Source organism: Chelonia mydas, chromosome 1 (assembly GCF_015237465.2).
Source record: "Chelonia mydas isolate rCheMyd1 chromosome 1, rCheMyd1.pri.v2, whole genome shotgun sequence".
NCBI lineage: Eukaryota > Metazoa > Chordata > Testudines > Cheloniidae > Chelonia > Chelonia mydas.
In genome coordinates this window covers 239,005,294-239,031,768 of record NC_057849.1, presented here as the reverse complement: position 1 = coordinate 239,031,768, position 26,475 = coordinate 239,005,294, and the positions used below count along the sequence as shown (strand labels likewise).

General features: G+C 47.8%; 2 protein-coding genes across 8 annotated transcripts in view; one reads left to right on the top strand and one right to left on the bottom strand.

The window, feature by feature from the left end:
* Positions 1-26,475, bottom strand: part of CACNA2D4 (calcium voltage-gated channel auxiliary subunit alpha2delta 4) — a 203,355-nt gene that overhangs the window by 50,623 nt on the left and 126,257 nt on the right. The window lies entirely within an intron of this gene.
* The window catches only part of LRTM2 (leucine rich repeats and transmembrane domains 2), a 40,176-nt gene that overhangs the window by 3,708 nt on the left and 9,993 nt on the right, over positions 1-26,475 (top strand). For 2 of the 3 annotated variants that reach the window (XM_007070807.3, XM_037877819.2), the window contains exons 2-5: positions 5,098-5,225; positions 6,517-6,685; positions 10,989-11,579; positions 13,872-15,925. In XM_007070807.3, coding sequence (XP_007070869.2) covers positions 6,619-6,685; positions 10,989-11,579; positions 13,872-14,326 — 1,113 coding nt within the window. In that variant the 5' untranslated portion in view covers positions 5,098-5,225; positions 6,517-6,618 and the 3' untranslated portion in view covers positions 14,327-15,925. Of the gene's footprint in view, positions 1-5,097; positions 5,226-6,516; positions 6,686-10,988; positions 11,580-13,871; positions 15,926-26,475 lie in introns of those variants that run through there. The other variant, XR_006288763.1, reaches the window with a different exon arrangement.

Below are 26,475 nucleotides of genomic sequence, written 5' to 3'. Positions count from 1 at the left end.
AGCCAGGATTCTCAAGCAACATCCCCTCCTCCAACAGGGCATGTGACACTGACCTAACCTTGCGGGGTGGGGGCACTTTACAAGAGTTAGGGAGGAGCATTTTAAACTCCAGCAGACTAAGGGGCATGGCCAGGGTGTGGGGAGGGGAGAGGGAGCAATCCTCTGTCTCCATCATGCCTGCTGAGGTCAGAGTGGATGCAATCCTTCTGTCACGAGCCTGAACGGGAGGATTAAAGGCCTGAGCCACTGCTGCCCATGGGATTAACCCCTGCAGGAAATTAAAGCTGTGGTAGAGAAGGCTCTTCCCTCCACAACTGAGAGAGAGAGAGAAATCAGGATTTGGATTAGAATTGGCAGGCCCGCTGACAAGCTGCTACCCACATGCAACTGTTCCTGTTTGGATCAGAAAATGGTGTCTCCAGCCTCAGATGGAATCCCCCTTCCTGCAGCACTTTGTTATTAATTTTCCTCTGAGTGAGGAGAGCCATAATGCTCCTCTGCACTCAGCGCAGAAGAGAAGGAAGCCAGGTAACCTCCTTGTGTGTCTCCCCTCTGAGCCTCTCTTCCGCTCCCCTTCTCAGCTTCCTCCCTCTCACTACAGGAAATATTACATGTGATCTGTAGTATTCAACCTTACCTTGAGCAAATGCTGGTGGATACATGGTTGGATTGCTCCCTGCCCCCTTCCTCTCCGTTTGCTGCTGCTCTGGGCCACCTCCATATGCCACTCCTGTGCTGCTCTGGACCTCTTGTGTCACTCCAGAGTTGGACATTCCCCAATCTCCCCACCTCACTACTCTGGACCTGCTTCCGTAAGCTGCACCATGCATCCCTAGTTCTCTTCAGCCACTCTACATCTTCCCCTTCTCCAGTTGTTCTGTGCTTCTTCTTTGGGCTCCTTGAATTTTAAAATCTCTACCCTCCCCAGCTTCTCCAGTGTCTGACACTCAGATGCTGGGAGCCAGGTTTTGTTTTTGTTTTTTTGAGAGTGGTGATAAAAATAATGCTTTCCTGGTAAAAGGACAGGACTGAGAATCAGGAGCTCTCCGTTCTAGCCCTGGCTCTGCTGCAGGCTCCCTGGGCGACCTTGGGCAAGTCACTTAGCCCTACATTTTCAAAGGTGTCCGCTACCTTGTGGGTGCCTCACGTTTTCAATGGCCAACGTGTCACTCTTAACTCTAAATGACTTCAATGGGAGCTGCAGGTGCTCAGCTCCTCTGAAAATCAGATGTCCCAAGCTGGACAGCCCAAACTTAAGACAGCTAAAATTTGTGACCATGTTTGGAAATTTAGGCCTCAACTTATTTGTGCTTAGTTTCCCCATCTGTAAACTAGGGATGGCAGTGTCCTGTTTCCCGGCGATGCTGCGAGGCTAAATTCATTAATGTTTGTAAAACACTGGAAGAGCCTTGGATGTCAAGTGCTACAGAAATTCCGAATATTAATTCTCATTCCCTGATGCCATACTTCACTGAGCCAATAATCACGTTTACGCTTCATCTGAGCCTAGGTGTTGGGAATTCACAGGTAGTTTCTGACATCAGCATACACATACTTGGGAATAGGGAAGAGTGTTTAATTCATAACACACAACGGATCTGATAGATTCCACCTTTTTTCTGTTTGTCAAATGTCTGCAAGTGGATCATGATTTTCTTAAGATTATTCAATGGGATTTTTCATAAATTTTGCTATTGGACGGCTATGGGCTGCTTAGTTGTGACGGATCAATACAAACTACCTGGTGTTGTTTTACTTCCCTTATTGGATGAATATCTCCCATAATCAGGTTTCTGGTGTGACTGTATAATCTGCTTTCCAGGAGTATTTGAGCATGAGAGTTTATCACCCAATTTTTGTGTGCATGTGTGTTAAAACAATGAAAGTTCACAGAAAACAAGCCCCAGGATATCTAGATTGTAAGCTCTTTGGGACGGGGACTGTCTCTTACTATGTGCCTGTACAGTGCCTAGCACAGTGGGACTCTGATCTTGGCTGGGACGTTGGAGTGCTATTGTAATACACATAAATAAATAATAAACAAAAAGGGAGTGGCCATGGCAGGAACAAATAAGCTTAAAAATATGAATACTCGTGGTCAATTTTTTTGCAGCCTTTGCCCAGGTCTCTTGGGCTGGCACAGATGGTTTCACACTCATGTCACCAAGTGAGCTGTAGCTCACGAAAGCTCATGCTCAAATAAATTGGTTAGTCTCTAAGGTGCCACAAGTACTCCTTTTCTTCTTCCCACCCTGGGTGCTGCTCAGGGACAAATGGACCCACCTAGGATTCATCAGCCAGTTGTTTAACATGTTTTTCAAATGGCTTTAATCAGCCCACATGGTCTCTGCCTCCCCCCATTCCTGGTGTCCAGACTCTTGCCCTCTAGGGATGACTGAGGTTATGTAGAAATAACACTATATGCTCTAATCACTGTACATGGGGGTGCCATCACCCCCTCTCCTTTGGGTAGGTCTCGGACTGCAGTGAAACAAGAATCTTAGCAACAACAACAGCCTCCCCCATGGAGGGAGGGGGAAAAAAAAGGTAATCTCCTTAAAGCATCTTCCATTCATTCCCTGCTGGATTCCAGATAAAGGCTAAAGCAATTTAGCCCTGGAGATGGACTTTCCTATCACTCATCAGCGGCTGTGTGTATGTGTGCGCGCGCACTTCCTGTAATTTATTGCTGGCATCTGCTGTAGTCTCTGTTACCTACACTTCCCTAACAGACGTCACCCGTGCCCGCAGAGACACAGGCTGTTGAAAGGGGCTGATGTTGGATCTGTGACCTAAGGGTTAGAGGAAAGGACTGACACTACTGGTTAAAGCAAAGGATTCCTGGGCTGTACTTCTGACTTCATCTGATTTCTCTGACACCTTTGGCAAACCACTTGACCACTTGGTGACTCAGTATCCCTGTCTGTGAAATAGGGATAATGCTATTCCTCTACCTATCTCTGGTACTCTTATCGTGGGGCTCAGGTCTGATTTTCAGACATGCTGAAAACCCACCACTCCAATTGGAAGGTCAAAAGGAGCTGCAAGTACTTCAGAAAATCCTGCCCTTAGTTGATTAACTCCATGATAAATAGTAATACTTATGAACGTTTGTAAAGCACGTGGAGAGCCTTGGATAGAAGATATTATAGAATTGCCGAAACAACATGCAGAGGCAGGGCCCACAGAGATTCTCCTCACCCTCACAATATGCTCTTTGGGACCCTAGTCCTGGAAAGTTTTGATTCAGCTCAATCACATTTTAAGTGATATGGTGCCAGTCACCAGTGGCAGAACTGGAAGAGGAGAGGGGAGGGGAGGGGCACCTGCTGTAGCTTTTATACACTAGGATGCCTGACAACAATCACAGGAGCAATTAAAGTGAAATGTTCTATCGCTTTCGGGTTGTCTAACAACTCTATAGCTTTTCAGGTCCCCAAGGGAGCTAATCAGGATGGGAAGGCGCTCCACAGGGAGCCCACATGGTAGGCCGAATGTCAGAGTAGGGCTACAGCTCAGTGCATTTTGGGGAATTGTAACATGAGGCCGGTGAGAGACTAACTCGCTCTGTGGCCCTGAGCTGAAACCAAACATTTTGCCCCCTGGTCTGCTCTGTCAAAGGGCACAAGGAAAAAGCATATTCCTTGCTCCACAGGCTGCCGGGGGCACTGTTGCTGAATTTGGAAAGTGTTGAATTTCAAGTGCATGGAAGAATGCATTGGACACAGGGTCGTCATGATCACAGGGCATCCCCTGGGCTCAGAATACAGTGTCCTAGAGACCATAGGACACCCAGTGGACACATTGGACACAGTGTCCCAGGTACCAGAGGGAATCCCGTAGGCCCAGAGGATACAGTGACTCCAGGTCTCTGGAGCACTAAGGGTTTGATCCTATGATGCAAAGCAGCCTAAATGTTGGCCGACCCAGCCATTTGGGGATTTCCCTTGTGGAGTTGAATCTCAGGCTGCCATAGTGGCTCCTCTAACCCCAGGTGGATGGGAATTAGCTGGGCTACTCATGACTGGCTGATGCCTGGTTACTGGCCGAGCTCCTGGTGGTTGCTTGCCGCTTGTATGAGACAGAGCACCATGAAGGCATATGTTGGGTGCCAGAACGCAGCAATGTGTACAAGTTTGTACAAAACATTGGTGTGTATGCATATGGGTCACATGGCATTCAGGAGTATGTGTACATGCACATACATGTATGTGTGTGCTTGTGCCTCTGTAGGCTATTTATGTCACATGCCCACGGCTGGGCGTATGTGCACAAACGCACGTACTCACATAAGTGGCATGCAAGTGCATTTAGGTATGTTTACGTGCAGGCTCATGGTGCATGTTTACAGGGACAAGTGTGGCATATGCCTTTACATAGTCATATGTGCATATAGGCACAGCCATTCTTGCGCATGTTGCAGTACAGGAGAGACAAATTAAAGGCTGAACAGGTGTTAATCACTAGACACTACAATACATTCTCTACACAGGGAAAAGGCTCATTTCTGCACATCTCCTCCTCCCACCCCACGTGGTGTGCTTGAGCTTTGTCAATGTATCACTGGAAGAGGAGCCTGTGATGTACCAGAATTTAACACCTGAACTGGATTCTCCATGCCAGAGCAGAGGGAAGTAGGGCCAGAGACACCAACTCCATCACTGTCCTAGTGCTCAGGTGCTGCCAGCATTGCTCGGAGCCCTCACAGCACACTGGGCATTGGGATGGAGAGGAATGATTGCAGGGCAGATTGTGTGGGGTGAAAACGCCACCTAAGGAATTGATGGGAGGGGCTCAGGAAGCACCCAGGAAGATTTTTAAAGCTTAGCACCCTTGGGTGGAGCTGAGCCAGGTGATACAGATGGGTGTTAACAAACCAACAGGCTAGGATCCGAGTGCTCTACAACACAGGAAAAGTTAGATGGAAAGAAGGGGAAAGAGAGAGAGAGAGTGGCAGTGGCAAGCATCCCCTGCTGCCTAAGGGAGGACAGGAACACTCAACAACAGGATTTGAAACTGATCAACACCAGCTATCCAGCAGCTGCATAAGTCTCTGTGGCTGTCAGCTTAACTCTGCCGTTTGTTCCTGTGGTGTAGGGAGTTAAATAGGACACAGAGAAAGCCTGTTGGCTGGGAGTTGAAGTCAAGGAGGGAGAGAGAAGAGACTGCAATTGGACAGTGTCCAGGGAGTCGGGTGGAAGCAGTTGCTGGCAAAGCCCCTCCAGGTAAGTGCTCCTGGCTTTTCACTGTTCCCACTGAGAAAGCGAGACAGACCGAGGGATTTCCGAGGCTGCATTTAAGACGAGCCATGGCTACAGATGGTGTGAAAGCACCTCTCTAAACCCAGCAAGCAAACATATGGAATGCGGGCAGCTATTTTTCAGCTTTTCCTTCAGCTACAGACTGTAGGCAAGATAGTCCAGCTCAGTTGTGGGGTGGGGTAGGGAGTCTTTTGGGCATTGTTGCTGTTAATGCATCTTGTGCATTGGCATTTTGATATGATTATCTACAACAGCCTCGCAAGATGTACCAGCCCAGCCACTAAATCTGCTCACCCCTCTTCCGGAGACAATAATTAAAATATCTCCTGGTGTTTTGCTTGTCCTTGAAAATAAATCAGTCACTGCAGGGTATAGGCAAGTGGAATTGAGGCACATGTGCTGGGAGAAAATGCCCTGATGAGTGCACTGTGCACATCTAAAAATAAAGGCTAGGGGCATCGCCAGAGCCCTCCGGAGGGAGGTGGAGGGGGGAGATGTTCAGCCATGCGAGTCTCCTGTACATCGGTGGGAATTTGCCCAACTAACCCCTGGTGTGAGTGTTGGAAAATATCCCCTTGCTGATACTTGAAAGAGTAGGCAGAGGAACAGAAGGGTCTGCAGAGCTTCCATCTTCCTTTCCCTGCTTGTCTTTATTCAGAGGGAAGGGCGAGGATGGGGAGACCTGTTGTCATAGTCACTTTTTTTCAGAGGAGAGTTTTATGGACTGTGGGTTTCTGATTAGGAAGAGCATTTTTCTTCTTCTAATTGAGACGTAATTCCTCCCCTCCCCCCCCATTCCTAGTCCTCTCTTCTGCTATGAGGCTCCTATTCTGCTCACTTGCTCTTTGGCTCCTGCATCTGCTGCAGTCTGAAATCCCCAAGCTGATGAGCTGTGTTATATACATCTCCGCTGGAGACGTTACATCTGTTTTACCGCCAAAGAGAAAGGGTGCATTTGCAAGGGTGAAAGGCAGCTTGGCAGCCACTTCCAGTGCCTACACCACTGCAAATCCGTGTCACAGGGAGTGGATAAACAGTCGGTATCAGCACGTGTGTGGTGAGAGGGAAGGAATTCCAAACTGAATTAACCATCATCCTTCCTCTCGCTTCGCACCCTTATTCTCTAAAACAGTTTGCCAGCCCCACGCCCAAGGGTGAAACATAACTGGGGAGGGAAACAGAACCCCGGAGCCTGTCCCTGTCTCCTCCAGTCCCTAGAGAACTGAGAACCATGTGCTTCTGCTTTTCCTTTTAGTATCTGACAGGTAGGGTGCCCAGATTGCTCCTCCATCCTGTGAAAACGTGTGGCAGGCTGGCTAGAGGACGGGAAGCCAGACTGGAGAAAACAGTGACCATAATGCTGTCTGGGAGTGCTAGCCACTGGTGGAGGAACAGGTTTTCCATGAGGTGGCGACAGACCTGCTGTAAGTACTGACCATTTGGGAGATCAGGTGCTAAGTATGGCGCCCCTGTGTCTCAGGGGACAGGAGAGAAAATAGATTGCAGCAGGGGAAGGATGTGGGGTAGCTAAGTATCAAGAAGTCTGAGCTAGTTCCCAGAACCCAAGGCACTGAGTGAATGGCCAGGCTGGCTGCGAGAGCCTATAACGCTCAAGATGAGTTTAAGGTGGGAGGGTCTGTAACAAGTGTTTCTGATTTGCCATTGGACTGGGTCTGGCTGGGGAGAGACGGAGGGACAGGCACTAGAGCACAGCTACTGCCCAAGGGCCACACACAACATTTGTCAGCTTCAGACCTTGTAAAGAGCAGATTTCTCCTCCCTTCTCTTTGTGATCCTGACTAGGACCTGGGTTGCGGAGCAGGGCTGCTGGCTCTTTGGGGAGGAAGGTGTTGTAGATCTGGGCTAGTAGAAGAAGTGAGCAGTGATCCTATCACTGGGGCCCTGCCACATGTAGACAAATCAAAGAGGAATAATGGACCCTCATCCCAACTCTCCATCCCACGCACTGCTGGTAAATGAACATTTTAGCTCGTCCATCTTCACACTGAAGGATCCACGCTGGGGCAGCTGCTCCGTTGTCCCAGAGTGTGGAACACATGCCTCGAGAGCGCTCTGAAGCAGCAGCAGGGACTGCAGGGAGGGAGGGTGTCTGTACTTCAGTGAACAGTCTGGTAATCACAGTAAAGGAAAGAGAGGCCCTTTTACAAAATGATCCTCGCTAATGAGAACACAGGCAGTCACACAGGCTTATAGTCCCCCACCTAAAATTCTGACCTAGGGCTGCCCCTGTAAGAAGGTGAGGGAATTATTTCCTTCTCTGTAGAAGACCATCTTTGTAATCCATCCGCACCAACTAGATTGCTACATAAATTATTTACTGTGCATGTTACTGAGCCCTGACCTAATCTGATACTCCTGGCTCAGCTTTCTGAACACCCCACAAAGTAACATCATCTTTCCCTAAGATGAGAGTACATTCCACTCCTACTGCTGCAATGCTGCTCTGAACTATGCTGGCTGAAAGAAAGCTTAATGTTTTGTCTACCACATCTTTGCTTCTCTTAGTGAGAGGCTGGGTGCTCATTGTGAGATGAGTTTCCAGATCTCAATCCATACCCAGAACAGATGCATCCTTCAAGGGGATGGAAAACGAAACCAGACCTCTGCCTTACTGCTATTTTAGTAAAATGGACAGTATTGGTGTCCATGTTTCCAGGGGGCAATGAGGAGCCTCTCTTTCTTTTTGGCAAACCCTGCATCAGTGCAGAGACCTGGAGTAAATCAATTTCCTGAACACAACCACACCCAGCTGTCTGACACATTGCTTCTGCCAGCCAGGGCCAGCTCTTATGGCAGAATCCCAGAGCAGCTCAGTCAGGGGCCAATAGAGGGTAGGTATTTGGAGAGACAAGCCCTGAACAGAGCATCACCTTATCACATTACCTGGATGTTCTGGCCTTTCTCTCTATACAAAGAGGCTAAGTGTTATCTCATCATCAGAGCTGTCAATCTATTATTAATCCTGTACTTCTGTCAAGCATCCAGGAAAAGGCAGGGGCATTTGAGTGACTCATGTCTCTCTCTCTTCCCCTCTCTAACTCTTGTTCTTTCAAGTCCCATTCTGCAACAAGAGAGAGACATATTCTGAGTGGAATTAAATATCATCCAGCCAGCAAGCACTGCCACTGTGCCAATGCACAGGACAGGATCTGCTTTCATGGCACCTGAGGGAGAGTCTCTGTACTATTGACCCCAACCTTTGCTTGACAGGAAGGCATGGGGGGCTTAGGATAAAAATCTTCCTTCAGTTTGGCCCCAGTGATCCATTTTCCTCCTTAGGGAGAGCTGAGACAAGCGGGGCTCTGACTGCTATCTCCTAGGCCGATGTAGACAATCTCACTTGACTGAAGGAATCATGAGATACAGCCCGAGTAAAGAAAATCTGGGACATTCTCTCTGCACCCTTGTCGCCTCATCCTCTGGTGCTTCAAGAAGCTGCCCTGCCTATGAACCAAATCCTGAAGCCCTTACGTCAGTCTTCACTCAGTCCACTATCTGGCAAACTCCCACTAGAGTCAATGGGAATTTGAATTCCAAAAGGACTGAATAAAACCTGAGCAAGGACCACAGGATTTGGCCCTATTACTGGGAAATGGGACATCACTGATATAAACCAAGTCAACATCCAAAATGGATTGTAGGACATAATAAACCCCAAAAGAATGGGATAAGAGTATGATAGTAGAGGACGCTCACAGCTGCTTCAGTCCCAGCTTCTCCAAAATATCTGCTTCTACCAGCTACCTCTCCCAAGATGTACTTTCCAGGAGTTCCTTGGGGCTAAGAAACAATTCATTCTGGAAGTTGGTCCCTACAAACAGAAGCAGGAAAGCAGACAGGATAAGAGATTCTGGTTTCCAATCCATGAAAGACAATCCATGGTGGGACTATAAGGACACTATCTGAGATTTATCTACTTTAATACTGAACAGCAGAATGAATCTAAAGCCAGGATAGTCAATTATTTTTTGTCAAGATCCAAATTTCTTGGTCAAGGTATAGTCAAGGTCCAGACTTCAGAGAAAATAACAATAATGATAATACGTAAATAAAAAGATTTCAGGGTTTGTTCAAAAGCGTCCGGGGATTTGGCCCATGATCCACCTATTGGCTATCCCGATCTAAAGGTATTGACTTCTACAAAGCAAAATGAAGAGAAGAGAGGACTGGGTATGAAGTAGGGATAAACCTAACTTGAGTTTTGGTCAGATGCTCTACTTGCAGCCCATGAAAACATTGAGGGAGATGGAGAGACTTCCCGCTCGGAAGATACTTTCCAGGAAAGGAGTTACAATGAATATGAGAGCTCAGTACTGAAGCACAGGTGCAAACCCCCCACTCTGCCAGTATGAGGTAGAAAGTTTGTTCTCCTGTTGCTGGTGCTATGTTGTCACAGGGATGAAGTGGTAACTGTGAGGCTACTAGTTCCCCACAGGGGTTGAAGTGCTACAGCCCATACACATCCACAAGATCCACACAAATGACTGAAATGGTTGCCCCTCCAGACCAATGTGACCAGCAATACAGATGGCAGATACCACTGTGGAATAACTTGTTCATACTCAGGCCCATAGAGACATAGTTCAATGCCCTCTTCCATTCTCCCACCTGGCCTAGCCAAGGTTAAACCCCACCTGTGAGACACTGCAAGTCAAGGCTCAGCCTCCCACACCCTTCTCAACACTCACATCTTCATCAGCTAAGCCTGCATTTTTTCTGAGCTCTCCCTTGGCAACAGGTGGTTTGGGGAGCATTGCACAGTGTGCCAGACTCTCAGGTTAGCAAAGGCAGGTGGGTCTGTGTTTGTGGTTTTCAGAAGTCATTTGGACAGCACTGCCAAAGCCAGAGCATCCAGTGGGTTAGAGAACCTGTTGGGCACGTTTACACCTTACTGGGACACCAGTCTCGGTTAATTAACACTGAGGCCCATCACCACTTGAGATGGGCCCAAGCTGCAAAGTGTGGATTTGGAGCTGAACTTACCCAAGGTTAGGGGTTGTCTGAATCCAGGGGTTAGGTCTGGCCCATCTAAGAGATAATGACCAGCTACAAAGTTTGGATCTATACCCAGAGTCTCTCAAATCTAGACTTCTCAGCCCTTACCAAATCTCAAGAACCATTATCTGGTCATGAAATTCAGCACTATATCCCAGCTTCCCTAGAGTTTGTGGGGCAGGGCTCAGCCGTAGCCATAACACATCATATTCTAAGGGAATTGGGCGGATCAGAAAAAAATGTTAAGGTGTTTATTTCTGAGCAAAGTGGCTTTTAAAAAATATACCAACACCCCTCCCCCAGCCCCTCTATTTTGAGAGAGTCATTCTTTGGCTCAGGCCACGTCTCCCATCATGCTGTGCTCCATTCTAGTCTAACTCTGTGGAGTGTCCTCACATGAGGCAGCAAACCCCTCTGGGACACGCTGACCTTTCTAGTGCAACTGCAGGGATGTTTACTCACTAGCCCTGGTAGTTCATAAAAAACACTAGGGGGAGAAAGGCTGAGAGCAAGCTCATGCTGCCAGGGGCCTAGATAGCAATGTCAGGGTACATCTGGGAGAAAGTTCATTATACTGCAGGGAACAGCAGTGAAGAATTCCATTGTGGTCATACTGTAGCCTTAACTATATTAAAAATGGATGAAGGCTTAAAGTGGGATAACCACTGTTCTAACACACACACTCTCTCCTCTCCGCTTCTCACCCACTAGTGCTTGCCTATTGGATCTCCCTGTGTGCAGCAGACTCCCTCTTCACTTGCCCTTCCTCCTGCAAGTGTAACAGCGGCAGTCTGGAAGTGGACTGTAGCGGCTTGGGCCTCTCATCCATTCCCTCAGATATTCCTACAAACACCAGAATCTTCCTCTTCCTCAACAACAAGCTAAGCATACTGCCAGGACCAGTCTTTTCCAATCTCTCTGCCCTACAGAGGCTGGACCTTTCCAATAACTTCTTGGACCAGCTGCCCCAGAACATCTTCAGTGACTTAGGGAACCTCACCGAACTACAGCTGAGGAACAACAGTATCAGGACCCTGGACAAGGACCTTCTGCAGCAGATGGTCCTACTGCGCCAGCTAGACCTATCCATCAATGGTCTTGCTCAGATACCCTCAGGAATCTTCGATGACCTCCCGGCTCTCCGCTTGCTCTCCCTCAGGTCTAACCGCCTACAGAGCCTAGACAGGGTGACCTTTGAACCGTTAGTCAGCCTGCAGCAGCTCCAAGTTGGGGATAACCCCTGGGAATGTGACTGCAACCTGAGAGACTTCAAACACTGGATGGAATGGTTCTCTTATCGCGGTAGGTGCCATGGGGAGGGGGATCCAGTCACAGGGTTACAGATTGACTGCTAAGCTTTGCAGTGGAGGAGAAAGGTAGACAGACAGGCAGAGATAAGAAAGACAGATCAGGCTGACCTAAATTCTAGATGTTGGCCAAAGAGAAGAAGGCCAGTACTATAATCCTGTGCTATGCTACAATGTAGTAATGCTACAGTGATTTCTGAGAAGGTGCTTGCATTCTAAAACCTTCTTTTCAGATGCTATTTTTCATACTTGCTTCAAAACCCAAAGGTGGATTTTTTTTGGAGAGGGGAGAATTTGCTTAAAAAGCTTGAAAATTTTAGAGTTACGAGTTTGAAAAAAAGGTGCTTTTCATGCTTAAAAATAGTTCTCCAGCCCACTTCCTTGTGCTGGGATAACTTAAAACAAGACTGTTGGTAAAGCTTCAGTTTTGGCTCCAGTAAAGCAAATGTCAGAAATGTTGATGTTTGAAGGTGGTGTACTGCCACACAAGTATTGCCAACCCAAAATCATGAGTTAGGCCCCAAAAACATGACTGGCTTTAAAAAATGAGGTTTTTTTAAAAAAATAATAAATTTGGAGACCTTTTTGTTTGCCATCTGATGTTGGAACCTATAGGGTTTACATTTTAAAGCTTTTCTCTGCAACATTGAGGGATAAAAGCTGAAATTCTCGCAGAATCACATGACTCCAGGTGCTGGGACTTTAAGAGAAACACTGCATATTGTGATAATACCAAAGGCGTGACCCTGCTCTCTCTGAAGCAGGAGTAGGCCTCAACTTATCAGCATTGCAACAGCCATGTTCCCTCTACTGATCTCAAATAACCACACTGGGAAGAGATTACATGACTGTGCAATTACCAGGCTGCAGTTTGGCATATGCCGTGGTGGCCAAATGTACTGACCCTCTGAGCCACATACGACAACCTTCAGACGTTTGAGAACAAGGGCACACCTGCTGGGACTCAGGACTTCAGCCCTACGGGACCCCCCTCCCCACTGGGCAGACGTCCGTACCCCACTGCCAGGCAGTGCTTCTCAACTCCCCCTCCCAAGACTAGTAGATGGAGAATGCGGGGCGGGGAGAGGGGCGCAGAGGAGGCTCCCGGAGCCACACTTCAATGAGCCACAGTTTGGCCACCCCTGGCATATGCATCAATGTAAGCACAGACCGAGAGGCACACTGGTTCCTCTTTTTCTTTTTGACTTTTTTTTTTGTTTTCTGAATTTGACTCTCACACCACAGAACAAGAGAAGCAGACAGAGAGCATTCTGGTTTTCCTTTCAAAGGAAATTGCACAAACAGAGTGAAGCACCTGCATCAGCATAGATTGCTAAATGTATGGAGGGAAGTGCCGACTAGTGAGAATATGGGACTGGGAGTTTTAGCACCTGGATTCTCATTTGAATTCTGTCGCTGACTTGCAGTTTCATCTTAGGCAAGTTATTTTGTCTTTTTGTGCCCGATTTCCCCCATATGTAAAAAGGGGCTAACAACACTGACCTTCATACCTTAAAGGGCTTTGTGAGTTAATTCGTGTTTTTAATGCGTTTTGATATCCTTAGATGGAAGGTATAAAGCATTACCAAATACTAACTATGCACCCCTCGGGCTAGAGTGTAGCTACTAAAGCCCTACCCACCTAAAAGGTGGTGGAGGGAGATCACAACCAGTGGCAGCTGCTGAAACCATTCTGCCTGCAGTGTGCTGAGGCAGACAGACAATGTCTCCTAGGTTAGTGGATGAGCAAAGGTAGGGGCAGCCACTGATACGCCATTTTAAAAAGTGCAGTGTCTGCTCCCCCGCCACTGTCTGTGGACCCCCTACCAGCGTGAAAGTGAATGGGGACAGGGCCGTGCCTTCATCCCATCACCTCTGGCATGTGTAGTGCAGCTGACAATGCTCTGACTCCACCCACCCCCTTCTCACTCTTGCACTCTGGGAACACAAGATGCTGGATTCTGGCTGCCTCTTGGAGTATGGAAGGGTTCCCTGCATCCTCTCCCACACTCCACTGAGCACTCATGCAAGAGAGACCAGATTATAGCCCCTTAGGTATGATAAGGCTCAGTTATGGTCACTTGGGGATTCAGACCTTTGTATTTCCTGGCTTCTGTGGGCCAGATCCTCAGCTAGTGTAAGTTACACTGATTTACACAAGCTGAGAATCTAGCCCCATGTATTTAAAAGCTGAACCACAACAATGTACTGACATAGCTCACCACACTGAACCAGGCCCTGCTTGACATTGAGCTGTGAATCACCCCTTTTTTCTCTGTTGGGACAGGAGGAAAGATTGACCAGTTGGCGTGTACGCTGCCCAAAGAGCTGCGGGGGAAGGACATGCGAATGGTCCCCATGGAGATGTTCAACTACTGTTCACAGCTGGAGGATGAGAATGGCTCCACTGTGCTGGACAATTCTGGCCCACCATGCACTAAAGGAAGCCCGACTCCTTCAAAATCCAAGTCAGGTCCAGAACCCGAAGTGGAGCCGAGCGTGGGGTGCCCCCAGAAACAGAGATACCGGCCTGTTAGTGTGCGCCGAGCCATTGGTACTGTGATCATAGCTGGGGTGGTGTGTGGCATTGTGTGTATCATGATGGTGGTGGCAGCAGCTTATGGCTGTATCTATGCATCCCTCATGGCCAAATACCACCGAGAGCTGAAGAAGAGGCAGCCGCTAATGGGTGACACAGAGGGTGAACATGAAGAACAAAAGCAAATCTCCTCTGTGGCATGAAACTCTTCTTGGAAGGCAAGGGCAGAAGTGAGCAGGGTACCTGAGAGCAGTGAGGCCTGCGTCCTCCCATGATCCATCTTCCCAGACAGATGGACAGACTGTGCTATCACTCCACTCATCCAATTAGTGCAACATGCTTCTGGGTTTAGGACATCTGGCTCTAAATTTCATTCCTCTGCAGCAGGCCCTTTGGCACCCCTTCACCCTCACGTTCTCCCAAGTCAATAAACTATAGTCAGACCTCAAGTGCTTGCTGTGCCTCATCCTTGCACAGAGCCCCCTTGGACAGCAAGGGCAGCCAACACCTTCCAGGAGATCCTGGTGTCCAGACACCCGCCTCTCCGCTTCAGTCCCTACTTCCTCCTACATCCCACACAGCACTGCAGAGCCTTCTGCAACCACAAAGAACAGCCAACTGTGCTGAAGAAGCTCCTTGTATATTGACCAAGACACCAGAGCAAGTGTCTAAGTCTCACTGGTGGAGTCATTGGTGTTACAGGACAGTGAGCTACTCCCCATCTCTTGTACAGCTGAGGAAAACTTGGCCAAGAGAATAGGTCCTAGATGGTCACAATAGGGAGAGAGGGGAGATTCCCCTTCTCACTTTGAACACTGGAAAGACACACCTACCCTAAGATCTGTGCACAGACTCCACGCGCTCACCCTGACAAATACCAACATGCACACACATTTATCCCCCACATGTACATACAAATAACTATGTGCATACACACGGATCACCCACATGCACACACAAATATACCGCAATGCACACATGCCAATCCACCACATGTGCATACAAACATAACCACATGCACACATTTACTCACTTGCATACCTATGTGTATCGATACATTCCTACTCTGGAGCACCTAAAGGTATGCTAGGTGCCTCCCAATACAGGCAACCAGTCCTGAGGGGCTTACAAAGATATCTCAGAGATGGTGCAAAGATGTAGGGAGCAGCAGGAGAGAAAGGACAGAGGCAACATCCTTAAGATTCCAGTGTTACTCAGTGAAGGCTTGTGCACAGCATGAAAAGGTGAAGCGTGGCTTTGTATTTATTTTATGGTTTTATAAGATAAACACAACTGGTGGGTGACTAATGGGAAGCCTCAGTCTGCAAGTGTCCTATAGACAGCTTGGATGAAGCAGGTCCTCAGGAGACAATGAAATAGAAACTTGCTGACCAGCCGGGAAACTGTGTTCCATGTATAGGGGCAGCACGGAGAACAGCCTGGAGGTGGCTGTGGGAGAAGCAGATAAACAGGGTGACAGCTGGCATCACTGGCAGAGTGGAGGGGGTGTATGGTGGGAAGGCAATGTGCTAAGCAGAGAGGGGCAGAGTTATTTATGAAGGGCCTTTGAAGGTGAGAACAGAATGCTGGAACTTGATGCAATAGAGAAGAAGGAACTAGTAGAGGGATTCAAAGAGGTGGGTGCCATGGTCACCCCACACCCCTCTGACACAGAAGTGTTCACAATCACTCATACATGCACCCCTAATGCATACAAATATAAGGACACACACACACACACACACAAATTGACTAACATGCAAACATATACATGTATGTGCTCACTGACACACATATGCACTGTATCTGTCACCTAGGCTAACTTTTCCCAGGCCCGATTTTAAAACCTACTGAGCCTCATATTAGCCTCATCTCTTTTGAAACTGACACACACACACACACACACACACACAAAAGCCAACACAAGGACTCATTTTGTATCACTGGAAGTGGGATAAAGTGCTGTCTTCAGGGGAGAGCGCACATTGCCATGGTAACCTGTTCTAACCTGTCACAGTGGGTATTCCTGGGACAGGAAGATGACACCAGAGGTCTTGCAGCTGCAATGTTTGTGTCTGGTGCGATCCTTGACATCCTGAAATGATCTGGCAGCTGGCCCAGATTTTCAGGGTATTTCTCCGGTAAGCCAGGTGCAGAGTCCAGCGATCACTGCAGCTGGGCAAAGCCAGGTCATATCAACTCCTTCCCTCTCCTATTGTATCCTGATGCCTTCAGATGATCTGTAGCCCTTCCCTCTAGCTGCTGCTGCTGGATTTCAGTGGAAACGCCACACTTTCCTTCTCAACCCCTTCACTGTCAGTCCAGCTGTCATATCAACAAACAGAAAAACTACCAAGTACTCTGACAGCTTGGAGTGGCAAAATCGTCCTACTGGTCCAGAGCCACCAGATCCAAAGAGATAGGATAACCACAGACAGGAGTAAAACTATTCCATTTGTCTAGTGATGGCAGGGACAGAGGAGAACGTTCTGCATGAAGGGGAAGCGAGGCTGCCGCGCAGGTGGGAAAGGGAGAGGCATATTCTACACACCCATTCCATGTGCTGTGTGTGTGAGGGTGAGGGGAAATGCCATGAGTGGAGAATGGACTCTCCTCTCAACCCACCTGATTATGCTTCAGCTGTAGCCTGCTCTGAAGGGCAGAACTGGTGCGCTACCGACTCCTCCTGCCAGGGGGCATGTTGTTGCTGCTCCATATTCCCAGCAAGCCAGGACTCGACTCTGCCTGCTGGATCCAGACTCCCCACCCCAGGAACTTACCACCATAGCATACTGGACTCCGCAATCATACTTGAAATGGGACTTGAGTCAGAGCTGTATATTTATAGATCTCTATTTTACTTGTAACAAATAATGATGAAACAATTGCACAAAGCGAATGGGGTTTGCGTGTATGTATATGTGTAGGGAATGGGATAAGGGGTGGGGGAGAGGAGAAAAATCCCCACCTGCCCCCTTTCCTCAACAAAGTTTCCTTTGTTGCTGATAACATTTTCTGTTTCTTCTGTTGTGGGTTTGATTGTGGCCTCGAACCCCATTTCCTCATTTCTCCATGGTATGGCAAAGGGTCTGGCGAATGGCAGGCTGGGTTCACCTTGGCCCTGCTACGGGGACTTCCAGGTTTAGAAACCCACTCAGGAAAGGAGGAGGAAGATGAGGGGCAAAAACAGAAGGTTGTTGAGAAAGGTGAGGGGTCGACACTGCTTGGTCCCCATGAAATGCAAGTACTTGGGAGGCCAATGGGCTACTGAAACCCTGGGGTGGCGATGTCCTCCATGCTGAACAGTGCAACAGGGCCACCAGGGAAAGGCCCAACATACAACACAGCTCGGGAACAAGCTTTTCAACGGTTACCTGGCACATCTGCAAAACTTGCTCCTCTCGTGCAGCTGGGAATGGGCTTCTCCATTGCCACCAGGCACATCTGGGGAACACGGTCCTCCAGTGTAGCTAGAAAATAAGCTCGCTCGATGGAGAAGAACACGCCTGGCCCACAGCTTGGCCCAGCCGTGGTAGTGTGCTCAGGAAAAGGCCTCCTCTGGGGTGTATCTGGGAAGTGTGCTCCTCCTTTGCAACCAGTCACAGCTAGGAGATGGGCTTCTCTTTGGAAACCCCAGCAAACATGTCCCTCCTGTGCAGGCACTGCAGTGCAGAGCAGTCAGTTCCTCAGTGCACATGGGTACACTCTGTAAATGTGCTCCCCATGGGCAAGCAGGCACACGCAGGAACACGTCTCCTCGGTGTGGTGCAGGCAGGCCCATTGCCTGCGGGGAGCAGATGGCTTGGGCAATTTCTTTTCTTCTGTTAAGGTTTGAGGGAGAGCGACATGGTTTTCTAAAATGGTTGAACAGAGGTTTATTTGACATGAGACAGAAGCTTTTTAAAGGTATATTATATTTCTGGCTTGTTGTTACAGAAGAATAATAAAGAATGTATTTTCCTATGCACCTCACTGTTTAAATGAGATCTCTAGTACCACCTCCCCCACCCAGCCCCCCATGCAGGCAAACACTGGCAGGATATAGCTAAAGAGAGAGCAGGGGCACAGTCAGGGCAACAGCAACAAGGATAAGATGTTGTGGCTATCAGCTCATTATCTAAAACCAGAAAGGGCCAAATTAAGCCCTCCTGTAATTACACTGAAGCCGATGGAGTTACATCAAGGTTGAATTTGGCTCAAATAATCTGTGGGCTCCTACAGCTTCACATTTGTCACTATGATGAACATGATTTTTACTTTGAAATTAATGGAAATAGATCTCCATAATCCTCCTGCACACCGGCTACACAGACCTCTGCTACTCAAGCAAAAGGAAATTCTTTATTAGCCGTTAGCTATATAGGGTCTAAGACACACAGATGAGTAGTTTACATTCCATTCTGCAGAGGGCAGTGGTACACATATATACACAGTTAATTACTTACTCTTCTTAGTCCAAAAAAATCCCTCAAGTGTCTGGAATCTCACAGGAGTTCAAATCCCACTGCAAACGCTAGTGTAGCAAACCCATGGCAATCTGTGGACTTCACAGTGGTCACTACAATGCTCGCAGTGGTCCTTCTGATCCTGGTGGTGAAAGTGGGGGACAGAAGCCCCCCAGATGCTCCTGGTTCTGAAAGAACTAGGCAAAACCAACCCTGCTTCCCCAAACGCATGAACCACTGGAGCTAAAGGAGAATCTCCAACAGCATTTAACAACATAGCATCTGTGCTACATCCTTTAGCAATTCTGATTCCTTCCAGTCCAGGGCAAGGGAACACCTTTCTGGACACCTCACAGGCTGAATCTTTCCCACTTGAGGGGGTAAATGTGTCACATGGACCCTTTCCTACTTCAACAATACCAGCTGCACCTCTTTAAAGCAGGTCAGTTCTAGTCCCGCGAACCATCAAGGAGCCAGGCCTTGAGGTGAAGTATCTTCAGGCTGAGATTAAGAGTACAGCTGGTGTTCTGGGAAAGAAGACAAGGAATGGATGGATCTGATTGCCTGATAGACCACTAGGTGAATCAGGTAAGGATACCATATCTGTCTGGGCCCTGTTGGGACTATTCATATAATTCTGGCTTTGTCATGTCTAATTTTGTTGATCACCTTCAAGATCAGTGGTATTGGGGGAAACGAGTATAGAAGGTTTCTTGTCCATGGAATGATGAAGGCATCTCCCAAAGAGAGCCCTCCCCCTTAAGAAAAGGTGTTTGCATTGCCTCTTGGTCACTGTGGAAAAGAGGTGTATTTCTGGAACCTTCCAAGTCCGAAAAATTTGACTGAGAAGCTGAGGATTCAACTCCCATTCGTAGTCCTGGAAGAAATGCCTGCTGAGGTTGGGTTCTGTATCCTGGAAGGTAAGCTGCTGAAATAAGCACAGAATTGGCTATGCACCAGTTCCAGAACTTTACTGCTTTAACACAAAGAGAAGGGGACTTGGCACCTCCCTAGCAGTTGATATAGAACATGCAAGCTCTGTTGTCTGTGAGAATCTTTTTGGACTTGACCTGACGACAGGCAGGAAGTGGATACAGGCATTCCTGACTGCCTTCCGTTTGAGGAGGTTGATGTGTAGTCATGCCTCTTGGACAGATCATTTGCCCTGGACAGTGAGGGTCCCCAAGTACAGCCCCCAGCCCACTAGAGGTGCATCTGTCATTACAGTGATAGAGGGAGGAGGCTGAACAAACGGAATCCCTGCACAGACATTGTTGGGATTCCTCCACCAATTGAGGAAGTCTTGAACCTGATGAGGGACTGACACTAATTTGCTTACGATGTGTTTTTTCAGAGTATAAACAGTTCTGAGCCAGTCCTGCAAGCAACGAAGGCAGACCTCGGCATATGGCTTCACAAAAGTGCAGGCTGCCTGCCATGTGTCTGAGTAATTGAAGACAACTTCTTACTGATGTCTGTAGACTGACGAAACTTTGAGATGAGATTTGCTAACATCAAGAATCTGTTGGGGGGAAGATAAGCCCTTACTGATATGGCATCCAAGTAGGTTCCTATGAACTCTATTCTTTATACTGGGCTCAAAATGGATGCCCTCTGCATGACACTGCTGTAGAGATGGATCGAGTGGCAGTGTTGGCCACATCCAACAAGGCCTGTAGTGATGTTCTAGCTAACAGCTGACCCTTGTTAATAATAGCCTAAAACTGGTCATGCTGATCAGCCAGCAGATGCTCAATAAAGGTAGTGAATTTGGTATAATTTGAGTGAATGTATTTAGCCATGAGAGCTTGATAGTTTGTGATCCTAAACTGAAGAGTCATGGATGAGTAGGTCCTTCTGCCGAACAGATCAAAACATTTTTGGTCCTTATATGGTGTGTCCTTTGCATGATGTTGTCTGTCACTACCTCCACAACCAGGGAGTTCAGTGTTGGATGGCGGAACAGAAATTCAGTCTTTAGCTGGGACATAGTATTTCTTATCGTCCTGTTTACACGTTAGCAGAATCATCGCAAGAATCTCCCAAAGGGATTTTGCAAGATCCGACAGGGCCTCATTAATAGGCAGGACAACTTGGGTAGAAGGAGTCCATTAGAGGATGTCCAGGAGCTTACGTTGTGACTTCCTGACCTCTTCCAAGGGAACTGGAGATGAATCCGAAATATATTTAATTAAACTCTTGAAAGTTTCTGAAGTCATCAGCCACAGTTGATGAAGGAGGCATAACTGCTTCATCTGGGGAAGATGAAGAAATACTGTTTGGGGACTAACTTCTTTATTTGTGCCCTGGCCTCCTGCTCCTCAAAGGATTCTTATGCCTCAGGTAATGGAGGAGGAGCAGATGAAGTAGGGGAACATCTCTCCTTGTATTCCCCATAAGAGGGCCCAGGGACATGGGAAAATTGCTGACCATATGCAGCCCAAGGATCCTAGTATAGCCATTGGGGAGGTCCAAAAGAAATTGGTGGGTGGCATCTAAGGGTGCTCAAACCAGGTTAGGGAAACACAAGCCTGTCTTTGGTGCAACTCCCTGCCCTTGTCAAAAGCATCAGGATGGAAATCCCTTGTCTGAAGTGCTGGGGAATCCTGGATTGAAATATTTGAATTGGAGGAAAATACTTCCTCTCTGAAGGTCTTGGAGAATCAAGTGAGAGCAAGGAAAGGTCCCACCTCAGTGACTGTGCCTGTCTCGGTGCCAATAACCTCTTAGTACTTACTAACAAGGGAGACTCCAGCTCCTCAAAAACAAGTAGATCCCTTGAGAATCTGAACTCCTGCGGTACCGGGTGGGTTTGAAGAGTGGGGCTCTGTACTGTTGTCAGTACCGAGAGTGTGTGCTCTCTGACAAGTCCACTCTAGTCAAAGTAGTTGGTACTGAAGAGGATACCTTGGGGTGCACCAAAATTGTATGAGAGGCATGTTGTCTTTCTGATACCATGGCCATCTTAGTGGCTGACTTAGATGTAGATGGCACCAAAGGAGTTGTGGATTCCATTCTCTTAGAAATGGAATGCTTTGATGATGCAATGCCCTGCTTGTGTGGCAGCGAAGGTCTAGGTCCCGAAGCATGCTTGCTGCCTTTTTCCTCTGCTGAGCCGGGCACAGGATCAGTACAAAGAGTGTTTGGAGCCTCAGCCATAATCAGGGTAGGACACGAGACCTCCACTGCAGTCTTGCTCCGCAGGGACTGATGTCTTTTTGAGGTGGACTCTTTCTGTGGAGATTGACTCAGTTTTCTATGGGTCTTCTCTGTGGATTTATCTCAGGTAGACCCAGGTGAATGTTCCAAAGTTGACAGGGCATTGTGTTCAGTCAGTGACTGATGTTCGTGTGTGTGTGTCTCCTGCTTTGGATCTGAGGCCAATTGGAGAGAACGCTCCACCATTGAGAGTCTCACTTTTAGCTCTCAATTTTTCTTGCCTTGCCCTTAAAAGCGGCGCAGATGGAGCACTTTTGCGGGGTATGTGCCCGATGCTGACCAGGATGGCTTCCCAGAAAGAGATGTATTGCTCAAAGCTTGGCATACCCCAGGGCAACAGTATGTAGCAGTGCAGCAACACACTGCCCCATGCGCAGGCAAACTACAATTTAGTCCACAACATTTGCTTTTTCCATGTACATACCTGGGAATCAGCTTGTTCGCTACAACATTTGCAGAAATGAACACATAAAGGGTATAAACAGTGGAAATTCAGGTTTTTAGCTGAGTAAATATTCACGGAAGAAGCACCGAGATCTTCACTCAGCTCTGCATAAAGCTCTGGGGAAATATCCAGAGTAACAATAATGCTTTGCATTTCTATAGCAGTTGCCTTCTGATGCTCTCTGCGGGCTTTGTGAACATTAAAGAATCTAGCCTCATATGCCAGATAAGTATTCATGATTACTCCTTAAAGATGGGCAAACTGAGGCACAGAAAGGCTAGTACAAAGTCACCAAGGGAGTCGTGGACAGGGCTGGGAACAGAACACAGGGGCCAGGTTCTGATCTCACTGACATCTTGTTTTATGCTAGTATAAAACTATCGACTTCAGGAGTGTTACTCTTGATTCACACCAGTGTTAATGAGAGGAAAATCAGGCCCTAGGTCTCCTGACTCCCTCTCCGGTACTTGAGCCACAAGCTTATTCTCTGTCTCCAAACAGTCTCTGCATTCTTTCTCATGCCTGGTCTCAACAGTGTATTTTCAATCCTCTCCCTCCCTGCATGGCCTCTGCTGGTTTAAATCTCTCCTTGGTCTCAGTGCCTTTGATTTTTCCCTTCACTCTATCCCTCTCACGCTCTCATTTTTCTTTTCTTAGTAACGGATCACCCCCTTTCTGTGACACTCTCTCTGAGCAGCTGCTCTTCAGATTCTCTCTTCTCTGATCTCCTCAACTGTCACTTCTCAACTGCAGCACAATGTTCCAGCCCCCACATCCCACTTGCCTTTTAAAGGGTTTATCATAAGCAGGGGGCTTCCCCCGCAGGCCCAGACACAGCGCTGATGTCAGCAGGGGGTGCTTTGGGCAGCTTGCAGTTAGTCCCTTCCCAGCTCCAGCTGCTCAGCAGCTCCCCTGCTGGCTGCCTGCTGCATTGCAGTAGCAGTGGCTGCTCTTCTTGGCTTCCCTGCCAGGCTGTGAGATGCCAGGGAAAGCACCACAGGCACTTGACTGGCTCTGCCTGAAGCTAGGGAGCAAAGTATAGCCCACTGCGTCCACGCATAGCCACCTAGAGTAGCTCAGGCTAGGCGAAGAGAAGAAGTTATGAACCAGCAACCAGTCAAAGCTCCCTAATTCTCTGCCCCAGCTCTGGTACAGGTTAGAGCAGGTGGGAGCTAACTGTGGCCCCCTGTCATAAATGTAAAGGGAAGGGTAAACACCTTTAAATCCCTCCCGGCCAGAGGAAAAACTCTCTCACCTGTAAAGGGTTAAGAAGCTAAGATAATCTCGCTGGCACCTGACCAAAATGACCAATGAGGAGACAAGATACGTTCAAAGCTGGGGCGGGGGGGAAACAAAGGGTTCTCTCTGTCTGTGTGACGCTTTTCCCGGGAACAGAAAGGAATGGAGTCTTAGAACTTAGTAAGTAATATAGCTAGATATGTGTTAGATTCTGTTTTGTTTAAATGCCTGATAAAATAAGCTGTGCTGAATGGAATGTATATTCCTGTTTTTGTGTCTTTTTGTAACTTAAGGTTTTGCCTAGAGGGATTCTCTATGTTTTGAATCTGATTACCCTGTAAGGTATTTACCATCCTGATTTTACAGATTCTTTTACTTTTTTTCTTCTATTAAAATTCTTCTTTTAAGAATCTGAATGCTTTTTCATTGTTCTTAAGATCCAAGGGTTTGGGTCTGTGTTCATCTATGGAAATTGGTGAGGATTTTCATCAAGCCTTCCCCAAGAAAGGGGGTGTAGGGAGGATTTTGGGGGGAAAGACGTTTCCAAGCGGGCTCTTTCCCGGTTATATATATTTGTTAGATGCTTGGTGGTGGCAGCGATAAAATCCAAGGGCAAAAGGTAAAATAGTTTGTACCTTGGGGAAGTTTTAACCTAAGCTGGTAAAAATAAGCTTAGGGGGTTTTCATGCAGGTCCCCACATCTGTACGCTAGAGTTCAGAGTGGGGAAGGAACCTTGACACCCCCCATAAGCAACTATACACTAGCAGGGAATAGCTGGAGTGCAGTGTGCTCCAGTCACTCTACGTCTCCACCCCCAACAGGCACCGTGCACCAGAGGCTGTGAGAAGGGAGGTGTAGAAACTAGCTATGCCAGCTGGAGACTTCCCTACACTGGAGGAATCCTCAGCTGGGGACCTGTGGGTAATTTCTGCTCCCTTTGCACTGCCCAAGTGATGCAAAGGGAGTGGATGGGGGAAGACAATTTGTTCAAGAATATTGATTGTGGCCCCTTGTCCTTTTTGAAAACGGTATATCTGGCTCTCAGTTAAAAGTTTGGACACCACCATTTTAGGGTAAGGCTCAGAGCCACAGGGGAGTCTCTCTCTCTCTCTCTCTCTCTCACTTCTTCCAGTGGCAAAAAAATTATATTAAGACACACAGCAACTGGATTCCACCCTGTGTGTGAGAATGGAATTTTCACCTTCAGAAGCTATTCCCTGGAGAGCTCAGGGAGTTGGAAGCTGCAAGGGCCCTGCAGTCTGATTCCATCAACTCCTGATGTGGCCTTAGATTTGTCACTCTGACCCTCCATCCATTCTGAGTAGAAAGGTGGAACCTATCTGAAATGCAGCTCCTTTTACTAAGTTGAACGATCTCAGATAAAAATGTTTCCCCACAACCCAAATTCATGTGCTAAAATATGCACCCTTCATCAGCAGCCTTGTCTCAAAACACACAGGCAGCTTCTGAGACTTATAGTTACCATTTGAGACCCCAGCATTTTCTTCGTAAGTAAGTGACCACTCTCCTCTACAGATGTATGAAACGTGATCTAACACACCCTATGCCGTAGATCAGGTTCCCTTTGCATTAGGGTGTGGTCCTGGCATGGATAACTTCATACCTTCAATGTCCTATGAAAGTCTGAGCATAGATTGCGGGAGGGCTGGCGGTTGGGAGTGGCGTGAGGTCACATGGTGAGATAATGTACTGGCTTTTCATCTACGCTGAGAACTGGTTCAAATTCTGCTTGGGCAAGAGTGTAATGCCACCTGCCTGGCAGTGTACAAGTTTTCACATAGACCCTAAATGTGAGGGAGTGCCTGTCTCTATTTACCAGTGACCATAGGCAGCTAATCACTAGAAATTCGTCACCAACAATCTGTCTGAACACTCACAGACCAGCCACCAGCCATGAACATGCACAGATCTCATACTGAGCACCCTCTAACCCCATGGATGCATGAACATACACAAATATATATGTGCATATACAGATACACATACACCTACATATGGTCATACAGGCACCAGTGCATTTATGCAAGTGTGCACACACCCTCAGTGCATGTATGTATGTCTGCACTCTGCAGTGCATACATGCATGTGGACACCCCCTCCACCACACTCACACCCCTCAGTGCACACATGCACGCACTCACCAGGCACACACAATGCATTGTTACATCTCCCCCACGTACACAAACAGCCGACAGTCATATGCATCTCTCCCCCCATGTCCATAAACACACAATATGCTCACACATACTCAGGTAGTGTCATGCATACACATACATTCCTAGCTCCTGCAGTTATGCAGGAGTTAATGCAAGGAGGAAATGGAAAGGAAATTAAAAGCGAAAAGTTGAAAGCCCAGCACATGATTCTTCTCCCAGCACATCTGTGAATCCTGGAGCGCGAGGGTAATTGTCTGCAATGAGTCAGACCAAAGGCACAAGGAAATAGTTGCCATAGCAACCCCCTCACTGCTCTAATTCAGCTTGGAATTAAAATGATATCAAATAATTTGCAAGCAAAGGGAATGTGGCACAGTCACCGGGTGCCAATCTCCAAAGTCCAGCTGTACGTGAGCCTCTCCTGAGCCAATGTCAAGGGCTCCTTTCCGTTCAAGCATGGCCGCAACAGCAATCAGAAGAGCCAGAAAGGGGAGTTTGATGGATAACCCTTGGCCAGGCAAGCTCTGCTGTGCATAGGCAAGAACTGGCTCCTGGGCTGGAGTCCCACACTAGAACGGGCTTCAAACCAATGGACGGAGGGGGACAGATTTCCCAGGGAAATGCCCCCCCCACCAGTTTCTAAATGAAAAACCCATCTCAGTCTACCAGCCAGCCTGGCCCTTAGAAAAAAAATTACCCTGAAGGAGGATCATCCCAGCCAGCCAGAATGCAGGGATGCTGCACAGATATTGATCCTCAGTGTCAGGGTTATTTCTCTGTTATGCACAGCCTTGTACTCTGATTTACCTAAATGCATGCTTTCCCC